Source organism: Polistes canadensis, unplaced genomic scaffold, assembly GCF_001313835.1.
Source record: "Polistes canadensis isolate GaletaPanama2010 unplaced genomic scaffold, ASM131383v1 scaffold_195, whole genome shotgun sequence".
Classification (NCBI taxonomy): Eukaryota; Metazoa; Arthropoda; class Insecta; order Hymenoptera; family Vespidae; genus Polistes; species Polistes canadensis.
Genome location: NW_014569742.1, coordinates 264,679 through 278,512, shown reverse-complemented (window position 1 = coordinate 278,512; position 13,834 = coordinate 264,679). Strand labels below are relative to the sequence as shown.

The 13,834-nt window shown below is 29.9% G+C and overlaps 1 protein-coding gene and 1 long non-coding RNA gene across 2 annotated transcripts; one reads left to right on the top strand and one right to left on the bottom strand.

Annotated features, from left to right (window-relative positions):
• Positions 1 to 3,710: 3,710 nt before the first annotated feature.
• Positions 3,711 to 5,246, bottom strand: LOC106789661. The gene is made up of 3 exons (XR_001382009.1): positions 5,039 to 5,246; positions 4,016 to 4,185; positions 3,711 to 3,802 (listed from the first exon to the last, which is right to left on the bottom strand). It is a non-coding gene; the product is annotated as an uncharacterized LOC106789661 (long non-coding RNA).
• Positions 5,247 to 8,653: 3,407 nt separating this feature from the next.
• On the top strand, positions 8,654 to 12,639 carry LOC106789663 (solute carrier family 41 member 1-like). The gene is made up of 7 exons (XM_014754075.1): positions 8,654 to 9,024; positions 10,479 to 10,893; positions 10,969 to 11,440; positions 11,540 to 11,687; positions 11,758 to 11,960; positions 12,038 to 12,186; positions 12,269 to 12,639. The coding sequence occupies exons 2-7, from the start codon at positions 10,513 to 10,515 to the stop codon at positions 12,452 to 12,454; spliced, it is 1,539 nt and encodes a 512-aa protein (XP_014609561.1). The 5' UTR covers positions 8,654 to 9,024; positions 10,479 to 10,512; the 3' UTR covers positions 12,455 to 12,639.
• The last annotated feature ends 1,195 nt before the right edge of the window (positions 12,640 to 13,834 follow it).

The following is a 13,834-nucleotide window of genomic DNA, read 5'->3' as shown; positions in this document are numbered from 1 at the left end:
TAAATATTACTGTGTTTTTTCTTCATATATACATAATATTATATGTCTTTAATATTATATATATTATATGTCTTTTTAAATGTCACCAATAATTAATTGAACAAAACACATAGATTAATAAAATGAATAAAAGATAATTTCAATAATATTTCTATCATCATTTTTTAAAAATAAATTATTAAACCACTTTCGTGCATATACAATAAGGTATAAATTTTTTAGACACGTTTTAAAAAAAAAAAAGTGCTCGTGAAACTATATTTTTATTGTTCCAAATAAAACGCAAACGTAAAGAAAATAATTTGTTAAAAGAAAGAGAAACACTTTTTCTCTCCATTACGAAGAAATATTTGTATCCCATAAAAAATAAGATAGGGTAGGGTGTACACGAGTATTTTAAAGAATAAATGTGAAATTCAGTGAGACGTTAAGGAAGGGAATACGTGCTAGAAGAAGAAAAAGAAAAACGTAAAGAAAAAGAAAAAGAAAAAGATAACGAAAAATAAAAGTAACTATAAAATATAGAAGAAAAAAACCACCATAGTCCTATAAAAGTATATGCTTTTACGTGATAAGATGTTACGAGAGGCAGAGATATATATATATTGTATATACCACCATGTTTATTATCTTACATAGTTCGAAACATTAATCTTAGGAAAAATATCGATGTTCTTCAAGTGTCTTTCGTGAAAATTGGCATGAAACGAGGAATAAAACAAAAAGAAAGAAGATGATTTTTATGAGATAGTTTGGTTGAAGGTGAATGTGAAGGGCTGAGGATGTAGGAATAGGTAGAGGAAGGAGGGGTGGTAGAAAATAGGGTTGTGAAATATAAAATTGAAGGATAACAGACTTTTCCACGTCACGAGTGATAAACTAGATCGCATTAAAGGTACTTTTAAAGGTAACAGCAATTTTTTGCAACACGTAGAAGGAAGACAACATAGAAACTGGTGGTGGTGTTCTATGGAACCTTATAACTGTCGAAGCTTTTAGACAAAAGGGATGAACAAATTGATCGACGATAAATCAAAATCACCCTCATCCTCTTTCTCCTCCTCTCAAAGATTATTTTAAACGTACTTATATGTCAATTATTACAAATGTATTAATTGTAAAAGAGAGTTAAGAATTGTTTTGCTAAATAATATCATTAGATTAAATGTAGTAACTGCGAAATAAAATGAAAAATAGAAATTTTATTAATAGAAATAAAAAATGTTAAGAAAAAAGAAAAAAAAGAAGGAAAGAGAAGAAAAAAAGCGGTAAGCTTTAACCTATTTGCAATAAATCTATTTTTAAAAAGAAGCATCGATCGGTCGAAGCAACATCATCATCCGGTACACCGTAATATATCTCTTTAAAATAAATCACATTTTAATAATAAAGATAAAATTGTATAAAGCAAGATATGGAACCATCAAAACATTTCTTCCGCTCTCTCTCTCTCTCTATATATATATATATTTCTTCGAATAGACGAATTCTATAATTAGAATGACCGTATTCGCTCGAAATTCTTGTCACTTGGTGTAAGAATTTTCATAACTTTCAAGTATTATATACATCATCGTCAAACGCATTCAAAACAAATCTTTAAATTAAATCCAAACAAAATGATTCAATATTACCTAGATAACAAAAAAAAATACAAAAAAATTATCGAAAGAGTATAAAAAAAAAAAAAGAAAACAAGAAAAAAAAAATGATAGTTACGAGACGCCATTTGTAATTTTGGATCAATCGCGCGTAAAATAAGATGGACGATCGATCGATCATTATTCTCTTTCTCTTTTTGCGAGACGAAAGAGAGAGAAAAAAAAAAAAGAAAAAGAGATAAAAGAAATAGACAAAAATAAAAGAAGAATAGATATCAAGAAGAATAATTGAAAACGCGCAAGCGTGAATACTACGAGCGCGTGCGCGTATTTTCGATTTTAACCTCGCGGCATCGTTGGGCTTTCGAAAGGTAGTCTCGTGGTACACCCGCGCGCCAAACATAACCTCTCAAACGAACATTCGAATCAGAAGAAAAAACTAGAAAACATCTAATATCCGAGAAATGGTATTTTTAAAGGAAACAAAAAAAATAAAACGAGACAATTTTCGCGACGAATTTCACAGAAAAAGAAAAAAAAAAATTGTCAGAAAACTCTACAAAAAAAATATGGCCAAAATCGAATAATCTCGAAAAATTGAATTACTTTGAAAAAATCATATACCACCGCACGCACCACGTGTATAATATATTCTTTCACCCATTAAGTCCATCCCCCCCCTTTCCTTCCTTCTCTCTCATCTAACTTTTGTCAACCAACCCCCATCGATACGATCTATCTTTTTCTATCTGACACATAAGAGAGGGTTATTATATAGGAGTTGTTTTGAAAAAGGGACGCTGATTTTAGATTGAAATGACACTCACCAAGGGATCAGTTGTGCCAGTCATCTTTCTCAAGGATGATCTCTCCCTCTCTCTCTCTCTATCTCTTTTTCTTTTTTTCTTTTTCTGTTTCTTTTTCACACTAACACTAAATCACGTTCCTATTTCTTGTTCGTTGTTGTTGAGGTTGACGTTGACGTTCAGGATCGATCGAAACGAGAAAAGAGAGAGAGAGAGAGAGAGAGAGAGAGAGAAAGAGAAAGAGAAAGAGATAGAAATAGAGAAAGAAAGAAAAAGAGAAAGAGAGAGAAAGAGAGAGAGAGCGTGTTTAACGTTGTGCACACGTGAAATCGTCTCGAGCATCGACAACGTCCTGTGCTTCTTCGAAAGAAACTCTCTCCTCCTCCTCCTCTTCCTCCTCCTCCTCCTCCTCCTCCTCTTCCTCTTCCCTTCTCCTCCTCTTTTAAACTCATACTACCTCCTTCTCCTCTAGCATTATTTCCTTCTCCTTCTCTCTATTTATGTTTCCCTCTTTTTCCATCTTTCCCTCCTCCCATCGTCATTTTAGCTTTTCACTCTCTCACGGCCAAAGCAAGCGTCTTCTTCGTGTATATTTGCGCGCACGCGCTCAAAGAGGAACACGCGAGGAGAGTTTCCTCTTCTTCTTCTTCTTCTTCTTCCTCTTCCTTTCCCTCTCTTTCTCTCTCTTTCTCTCCCACTCTTGGTAGTCTAATCGATATTTATAATTGTACCCACGGTGATTCCCATTTTATTCACTATACTTGGTCGTTCTTACTCTTTAACTCTCATCGTATCTTTTTCTTTTTCTTTTTATTTTATTAATTCATTTTATTTATTGTGTTTGTATATTAGAATTTTTTTTTACATTTGAATTTTTAATCATTTCATAATGATTATATGAATAATAGAAGTGTGTGTGGAAGGATGATAGAGACTAATTTAATAAATATTAATGTATATATGTGAATAAGAAACAACACACGTTTTTTTTCTCTTTTATTTTATTATCTTTCTATTGTGTTGTTTATTTATTTATTAATTTATTTGTTTGTTTTTTTTTTCCGTATATATTTATGTTAATATTATAATCATCATTAAATGATAAGATTGAAAAATGGAAAGAAGATGGATAGAAAAGATACTGATTTAATTAATATTAATATATATGTATATGTGTGAATATGAAACTTATGTTTAATTTTTTTATTTCCTTATCGTGTACTATGTACGCTATGTAAAATTTGTTAAAATTTCATTCAGTGTTTTATACTTGTTATGCAAATTTATAATAATTTTCCTTTCCTCTTTGTTAGGTGGTTTATCTTGCTTATTTTTCTTTTTTTCGTCCCATTTTACGATAATCACTGTTGACTCCATACGAATTTAGAACATTATCTGTATTGACAATGTTTCCAGATATATTATCTTATATTTATCTTACGTGTAATGCAACGAATATAAAAATTATGAAAAATATATTGTCTGTTAATATAATAATACTTATATATATATATATAAGTATTATAAGCAAGTTACTCAACTACTTATCTAACGATTACAAATATCTAATCTAATTAAAAATAAACTTTGTAAGTGTGTGTCCCTTACATTCATGATGATGATGATCGTTGGTAGAATTCACAATTCAATGTTTCAAAAATAATTCTTTTTTTTGTTTTATCTTCTTTTCACACCAGATCAATTTATTCGTTTTAAACGACTGATATAATACTTCTATCATCTGCTTGTCTTTTTCTCATATCTTACGGTCGAACACACTGAAAACAGATAAACGAAATACGTCGCACTTTCGTAGCTCTAAAAATTGTAATCGCAAACGGATAATTAGTAAAAATTAGATAAAAAAAAAAGCTACTTATTACTGTTACTTTCTATGTATTTCTACGAGATAGAGAAACTAAACGGCAGACATTTCGAAGAAGAACACAGTTCGTTCGGAAAATAATATTAAGATAACGAAATAACGAAAAAAGATATTTTCAATGTGTAGTTGGAATAAAAAAAAAAGCAACGGATGATAAAAGATATTTGATTTATGATAATAAGCAACACGTTGAAAGTAAAATCACGTGAAGAATATATTTAAAAAAAAAAGAAAGTAAAGTAAATCGAATAATATCCGGAAAAATATATACATTTAACTAACGAAAATAACAAGTAATATAAAATAAAAAAACAACAATAAAAAATACCGATAACCGTAAAGAATAATGATACAAAAAAAATGATTAAACGTCAAATTGAAATCGCGACTATTCAAATGAAATCAATTTAAAAACAAATAAACGTGACGAACGTAACAGTAATTAATACAATAATTAAATTGATATGAAGAGAATAATTTAGAAAATATTATGTTAATTAAACCACACGCGATTTGAACGACACGTTCGAATAAAAAATATACGAGAGAATACGATAACACATCGAAAATGCTAAGATCCACGAATAGAAATGAAAGAGAAACGAGAAACCCAGCACGCCTATATATTAATCAATTGTAATCAATTGTTTTCTATCCACTGTGGTGCTTCTCAATCTACAATTATTCACTCACTAACACTAGTTTATACTTCATTGTTTTTAATCCAATTATCATTAATTACTAACTTCTACGTGATGTTTCTGCAGTTAACCCGTCTTTTTCTTCTTCTACTTCAACTTCTACTTCTTCTTGTTCGATAGTGAATGAATGTAACATGAAAATGAAAGTTCCAAAGAATAAGAATAAACAAAAAGAAATAATAATAATAAAAAAGGAAAAAGGAGAAAGTGTTAGGGGAAAGGAGGAGGTGATAGTAGTGGTGGTGGTGGTGGTGGTAGTGGTGGAAGAAGATTCGATAAATGGTAACATTTTTACTTCTACACTTTTCTCACTTTTCTTATCAGAAAATCCCCCTCATTTTATCCCCCTTCGTCCCACCCCCTATCCTCTTCTCTGCCACTCGTTCTCTTCCACTTCCTATTTCTTATCCTTCTTCTTCTCCTCCTCCTCTTTCACCATTTATCTCTTCCTCTACCACCATATGTTTGTTTCTTTTTAAATGAGAAGGAAAATTATACCAATGTAATCTCACTAAACGTTATTCTTTTTTATTTATTTTTTTATTCGAAATTAACATTACGACCTATCCTCTCTCTCTATTAAAAAAAATTCTACATTTTATTATTTCTAATATTTCTTATTTCTTAATCTACCGTATCGTTGGGAATGATCGAGAAATCAAAATAGAATTTCAACGATGTGGAAATGTTAAAAGAAAATTAGAAAGAGAGAGATAGAGAGGGAGAGTGAAAAGGGAGAGAAAAGGGGGAGGAAGGATTTTGTGTCAGGATAATTGTAAATTGTTTCGTGATATGAGAATACCAGGATTTATTTGGCAATTAATTTGGTATAACGTTTTATATTATGTTGATCGATTACGATTACGGTACGGTGATGATAATTAGAGAATTCGTTCAATATGTCCTGTTGATCACTCTGAAAATGTTCTCTCTTTGTCTCTCTCTCTCTCTCTCTCTCTCTCTCTCTCTCTCTCTCTCTCTCTCTCTCCCTCTCTCTTACTAAAAGGATAAGTGCCAACGGCAATGCGGATTGTGTTCGAGGTGAAAATTAATTCCTCTCGTTGTCAGTTTAGTAGTTGCCAAATTCATTTCATTCGATTCTAATTTCAATGTACTTCATATTTTTTTCGATTAACACTTTATGGATTAAATTATTGTCTTGATTATTTAAATAAAAAAGAAAAAAAAACTGTATGTAACGCGTTAAATCAACAAATATATTTATAAATGTCGATTATAACAATAAATTCGACACAGTTTCAATCATTTGATTGATAATGAATACATATTAATTGTTATTTTAAAATGACGAGCAACGACTAACACAATAGACGTTATATAATCTTAAATTTTATTAATTGGATATATTATATTTGTTATGCACATGTGTAACATTCGAAACGTCATATAAACAATATTTAATAAAAGAACTTTTATTGATGACAACGTGCCAGTCTGAAGGTGAATTTCGAGGAGGACGGTGCTCCGAACATATACTCAGTGTTCCTAAATTACAATACACATTTTTTGTCGATTAATTAACAATTAATTAAGCTATACAAAATACACAGTCTTGTTCTCTATTAATACTTATAATTATTTATACATGTATACATTGCTTTTAATATTACATATCAATTATCGTACTTTGAATATTAATTAATTTTGATCTTATGTTTCATTAGATGAAAATTGTATTCCCCCCTCCCCTCCCCCAAGTCATCACTGCACAGAAATTTCTATTTATTAGAAATATTGTTTCCGTTACACACATGCGCAAGCAACTTTCATCGTATCACGTAAAACTAATATATGAATTCTCAATTTGTTTAATCTTTTACACGCATACACGTTCATGTAATACGAACGTACATTCAAAGTTTTGTTAGTTGCCGATAAATAAATAAAAAGAAGAATATAAATTTCAAAAGAATTAAAAGAAACTCATATACGCGAGTAACCAAGTATAATAAAAATGTTAGAAAAACGTTTGTAATTTCTCCCCATTTACCATGTTTTTTTCCGGCCATGTAATAAAATAAATACGTTTTCCAACTCATCAAGAATGTTTCTTTCTATTGTTTCTTTTTTCTTTCCTTTACTCTCTCTCTCTCTCTCTCTCTCTCTCTTTCTCGCATTCTCTCTTTCTTTAATGCATTTTAAAACGTTGACTGAAAAAATCCACTAAAATAAGCAGAGAGAGAGAGAGAGAGAGAGAAAATAAAATAATATAAAAAATAAAAATTGGAAAGAAAGAAGGAAAACACAGAGAAGAATATAATAATTAATTTGATACCGGTATGAAAAACTCTATTACTGTAACAATACAAAGAAAGAAGAAACGTTTAAATAAATAATTCATTTATTTTAGCTTTTTTTTTTTAATACTATTACAAAATTTTGGTGAATTATTTCTAAGAAAAATCCATGTAACTAAAATTGCACAAATATTTAATATTTATTTAATAATATTATATTCTTTTGTGCAATGTAATATATATTTAGTTGTTAGAAAAAGTAATTTCATCTTTTTCAATGGTAAATGAAAATCGATTATTTTTCACGTTAACAATCCAAAACTTTATAAATGATCGTGGAAAATCGCATTTATAATAGTTACAAATTTTTAATTGGTACGTAACTTTTTGAGAAAACGAAAAATAGTTTAGGAAAATCATTTTCTTAATCGTTATTATTAAACTATATGTGAAAACAATTTATTATTATGATTCTACAATTATGTGATTCCGAATTATATCACTTTCAACGAAGCGAGAAACCATCGGTGGTTTCGAATTATTGCATTCGTCTCGCTTTTGTAAGTTTCTATATTGTTTGAAAAGGTGAGTTTAGTGAACGGTAATGGAATACCGCGAATTCCATTGCGAAGGAACGAACTAACACAAACTCAACAACCGTACGATATGATGGTTGAGCTTTTGACCCCACTCTCTCTCTCTCTCTCTCTCTCTCTCTCTCTCTCTCTCTCTCTCTTTCTCTCTTGCTTTCTATCTCTATCCCGTCTGATTTTCTTTGCTATCTGTTGAAAATTCTCTAATTCTCTGGTCAGTTTCAACAGAAGGGGTCAAAATACTCTGAGGATCACATTGGTTCGAATTCAAGATCCTTCAGAAAGCTAAATTAATGAGAGGAAGAGGTAGAAATGGTATGTTATACATAGTACGATATGAATGTTATGTTATTTCGAAAGGGGATGCACTTATTTAAACCAACTATTCCACGATTTTGTTATTAATACTACTATGAAAAGACTTCTAATTTTTAATTAAGATCTCTTTCAATAACAAGAGATATTAACAAATAATAAAAGTCTTTTATTTTACAGTATAAAAACACAATAGAATTTGGTCGAGTCAATATTATTTTTTGATGCTTTAAAATTATGATTCTTTTAAAAATCCCGCCGAAATGGCGACATCTATAAAAGTACTCGCGAAACTATTAATGCCTTTTTATCAACGCTTTATTGTCTATCGGTAATATAGGAAACATCAATAAAAAAAATTATTGACGGTGTAGGTAATGTAGAAAACTTCAAATTTAATTCATAGGTAATTATTTTTAAAATTATTTTCAATTTAATCTTAGAACAAAATTTAGTGGAATGATAGATTAGAATTAAAATTGTACCGAATGTTGCATACATACACGCACGTATTGAATATGTTTTATAATAACGAGTATATGTATATTTAAGTGATAAGAAAGGATGCAATCGAAAAAAAACGTCATCGAACGTTATCGGTGAATATTTGCGAACGGTGTCGAGTCTCATTTTCAGTCAACGTTTAGTGCGTCAACGTTGTGGACTTGTTCTTCGATTATATATTTGCCACGAATACGAAAAGTCTCGGGCGTAAAGTGAAAAAAGAAAAAGATTTTCTCCCTCTCCAAAGGAGCCCTTTTTTTTTCTCTCGTCCCTTCTACTTCTTCTTGTCAAAAGCCATAACCATGCTCGATGACCGATGGAGAAGCGCCAACAACTTCAAAGATTTAATCCCATCTTCGAGGTTAGTACTACGTCGGTCTTTTCATCTTTTGGAGGTTATGTTATCCAAATAATGAATTAATTGATTACGTGGCTTAATGAATTACATTGTTTTATCAATGAATGTTGACAATTCTATTGTTAAAATGAAAAATCTATTTTAACGGATGTCAAAGTTTGTTTAAGTTTTCATCTTTGGTAATAGAATTGTTTTTTTAAATTATAAATCGTTGATTAATTTAACCTCTATTTATTTTTCGTGTCAATTTTCTCTCGAATGACTCGCAAATACAAATTTACGATAAGATTGTTTGTCGTTCTAAGAAATGTTTCTTTTTCTTTCAGTTCGGAAGAACTTTACGTATTTTTTTATTTTTTTAGCAATGTTTACGCGTCAGACGTACGTGATTTTTTCCCTCTTTTTTGTCTGTGTTGCATTTTATTTAATCAGAAATGAAATATGATACCGGAATTTGAGATTAGCCGGTAATGTTCAATATCGGAATAAATATTAAACGATGATAATTGTTAACATTCATTTTTTAATCATTCTCATTTCCTTTACGTTCGCATATTTAGTATTACGATTTATATTTGTTTTTGTCAATCGTTCGTCATCGAACATTTTTAGAAATTACACATGTAATAACAAAACTTGTTTATATTGCCCGCTCATTTTTATCTTTCTTCGTAAAAGATAAAAAAAATAAGATTAAAAGTGCAGTACGATTTACAATGTACAATGCAATATTGTTTTTAATTAATCGTCGACAATTGTTCAAACATTTTGACAATTAAAAAAGAGAAATAAAAAAGAAATAATAATTTTTAAACAATTATTGATTTGATCTCGTTAGTAAATAAAGTAGAAATTGATTGGTCGATTATTTTATTGATTATTTTGAATTCCTATGTTTTTTTAAAACACAAATAATTTGTTTTAATCTTATTAATATCGTAAAAATTATTCGATAGGATAATAGATTTAAATTTTGAAAAATATAAAAATTAATTTAAAGAAAAGTGTATTGACCTAGATTTAAAAAAAAAAAGGCGGGAAACTTTGGCATCGAACATCCAATCTAAATTTATTTCGGTTCAGCGCGATAAAATTGTTTTGCGTGTGGATAACGACACACATACTCGTAAAAGAATTTTCACAATCGTGCTCATTAGATAACACATTCGCTGATTGTATTATATTAATCTTACTTATCTTTCTATAAATTAATTACAATATATAATTAATTTGCTGCTAAAGTACATTCGATTTTGTTAACAGAAGTGTACATTTTCTTTTTTATTTCTCGTTTTTATCGCAGTTAAATGTTTCAATTTGTGTCATCACATTTTTACAAGTAAGAGAAAATAATTAATATTATTATTATATATCCTAATTAATTTATTTTTTTTAAATCTTTCGCATAAAATAATAAATTTTTTTTATTTGCTAATTTATTATTTTTGTTGATTCAGTACTCGTCGAATATAAACAAGGAAAAAATTAAGAATGAGCCATGTCGAGTTACGAAAACGAGAATTACAAAGAAAGAAGGACAACGTTGATCGTAAAAGTCTAAAGGGAAGTTTTAAATATAAAAAAATGGTTGGCCTAGGTAGCGAAGAACTTAGTTCTAATATCTCCGACATAACTATGGATTTGGAAATGAATTCTGACGATGAGAGTGAAGAGAGCGATAATCAGAGATTAATAAGATCATCTATCAAGAAAGAAGCTGGTAATAATCACATAAAAAAGTTGAGTACTCAGAAAGTTCAAGATACAACAGAGGACGACAATGTTTGGTCAATATCCATTCAAATGTTTATACCGTTTTTACTTGCTGGTTTTGGTATGGTCGCAGCTAGTCTTTTATTGGATGTTGTTCAAGTACGTAAACCAAGTATAACAATTAATATTGATTCATATAAATTATTAATATAAAAAGTACATTTTATTTTACAGCACTGGCCAGTTTATCAAATTGTTTCCGAAGTATATATATTAGTTCCAGCATTGTTAGGTTTGAAAGGAAATTTGGAGATGACTCTAGCTTCACGTTTGTCAACCCAGGCCAATTTAGGTCACATGGATACAAAGAAACAACAATGGACTCTGATTGTGGGAAATTTGGCTTTGATACAATGTCAAGCCATGGTGGTAGGGCTTTTGGCTTCATTGGCTGCTGTTATTCTTGGTTGGGTACCTGAAGCGCATTTTGATATACATCATGGACTTTTGTTGTGCGCTAGTGCCTTGGTCACTGCTTCTGTAGCGAGCTTCTTTTTGGGACTTGTAATGGTAGCTGTAATATTATTTTCAAGACACATGAATATTAATCCAGATAATGTGGCTACACCAATTGCAGCTTCCTTAGGAGATTTAACAACTCTAGCTCTTTTATCGTGGATCGCTTCTATCTTGTATCATTCTATAGGTAAACACAAATCTTAATGCTTATTAATTAAAATAATTAACGCGATTTAGTAACATTTTTGGTACTAATCTTAACTTCATATATAACGTATCGGCGTAGGTAATGCTCCATGGATCGCACCAACCTTAATATTTGTCTGCATCGTGGCAACACCTATTTGGGGTTACGTTGCTGCTAAAAATCCATTTACTAAAGAAGTATTGGATCATGGCTGGACACCTGTGATATCTGCTATGCTTATTAGCAGGTACAATTTGTTGTTAATTATCGATCAACGTTAATTTGAAAGAAAGTTTAGAAATCATACACGATTTTAGCTTAGGCGGTCTCATCTTAGACTACACGATATCCAGCTATAAAGGAATAGCTGTTTTTCAATTAGTTATTAATGGAGTCGGAGGAAACCTTGTTGCCGTCCAAGCTAGTAGAATTTCGACATCGTTACATAAAGATTTTTGTATGGGCAGTCAAACTGCACCAACTATTTGTATAAGCCCGTTTCATGCATTTTTTGCTAAAGGTATCAAAAATATTATTTAATATGTATAACACTAATTAAATATAATAATTATTTTTAACTGAAATTTTATTCATTAGGAGGACACGCTAGGACTGCTAGGGTTCTATTAATGATGGTTATACCAGGCCATTTAATATTTAGTTATATGATAAGTTATCAGAAAGCTGGCCATACATCTTTCACACCAATATTTATTATATTCTACTTAACTGTTGCACTGTTGCAGGTATATATTGATAAATCATTTTTATTTAATATAATTATTACAATAATAAATATAATTGCATGTGTTTCAATTGTATCTTCAGGTAGTTTTATTATTGTATATTGCACAACTGATGGTCGTTTGGATGTGGACAAGAGGAATGGATCCAGACAGTTCTGCAATTCCATATTTAACTGCTGCTGGCGATCTGATAGGAACAGCTCTTCTTGGTATTGCCTTTCATATACTTTATGCTATCGGAGATGGTGATTCGGATGTAGGAGACTGATTTATCAGAATTATTATCGATGAAAATATCAGAGATGTCTTTCTCTTTAACGCAATCAATATATTATAAATATCTATGAACAAGTTCAAATCCTTTTTGCGTGGAATGAAAAGAAAAAAGACAAGAAACAAATGAATGAATGAATGAATGAATGAATGAATGAATGATTGATTGATTAAATTTATGAACGAATGAAAAAAATGAATGAATGATTGATTGATTAAATTTATGAACGAATGAAAAAAATGAATAAACGAATGATACATAAAATTATATAATAAGCTTAAACTGTAACACGTTTTCATACAGTGTTTTATCGAATTCGTCTATCGATATTAATTGTCTATACTATGAAAGAGTTCTAGACTGATTTTAAAAATATACAGATCAATTTTCTAATAAGATAAATATTTCTCTAAATTAATTAATCGCATTAGAAAGGCATATAAAAGAAAACAAAATAAGTACAATGGTATTGTACGTACAGAATGCATAAATCTAATCAGTATACGCAGAAGAAGAAGAAGATTTTTTAGGTGAATTATTAATCATAAGGATCTAACAAGGGGACCTTATGCTGAAATACCCACGGATTTTAACGAGCTTTGGTATATTAGTAGTATACTATTAGGGTGTTATCGTGGTAAAGTGTTTTAGCCTAACGCGAAGCCATTTTTGAGAAAAAAGCTTTTAAAGTTTTGATTTTTTTTGTATATATATTTATATTATCTTAAATGCGACCCTATCCCGACGTCCTAACCACCCTATCCAGTTGCATGTGCATGTGCATGTGCATGTGCAGTTGCAGTTGCAGTTGCAGTTGCATGTGCATCTTTAAAATCCTTGAGTATCCCAGTATAAAGTCCCCTTGTAAGAGCAATGATAAGTAATATCGGTCGGAGAATTCAATTTTATTATAAAATTTCACTCTAGATAAAAACGTGCAATTTGTAAATATCGGTATAAATATTTATCTACTATTGTATATTATCGCTTAACGCATTCTTATGCGAACGACATATTTTTTCAAGTGTTAGCGAGTGAGTAAATTAAAAAAAAAAAAAAAAGACAAGAGAGGAGGATACAACGGATAAAAAAATTAATCGATATAAGTTAATAAATGGCGTAACATTTATATAAATGTAAATTAATGACACGCTTATAAAGCGTATATTTGTATAGACACATTTTCTGATGAGGAGGTCGATTTAGCGTGTGAGGTGTATGCGTTAGAGAGCCTAAATTGTGTTCACAATGAAGAAGAAGGACAAATTTCCCCTTTATATATATATATATTTTTTTTTTCTCTTTGTTATATACGTAATACATATATACGTATACAATATGCCATATATAAATATATATACATATATATATATA

What these genes read in the sequence shown, in the direction of transcription:
- LOC106789663 (XM_014754075.1), top strand. Translation starts at nt 10,513, where the DNA reads ATGAGCCATGTCGAGTTACGAAAACGAGAATTACAAAGAAAGAAGGAC. An exon ending in TATCTTGTATCATTCTATAG is followed by an intron (nt 11,441 to 11,539) that starts GTAAACACAAAT and finishes GTATCGGCGTAG; the next exon opens with GTAATGCTCCATGGATCGCA. An exon ending in TCTGCTATGCTTATTAGCAG is followed by an intron (nt 11,688 to 11,757) that starts GTACAATTTGTT and finishes ACACGATTTTAG; the next exon opens with CTTAGGCGGTCTCATCTTAG.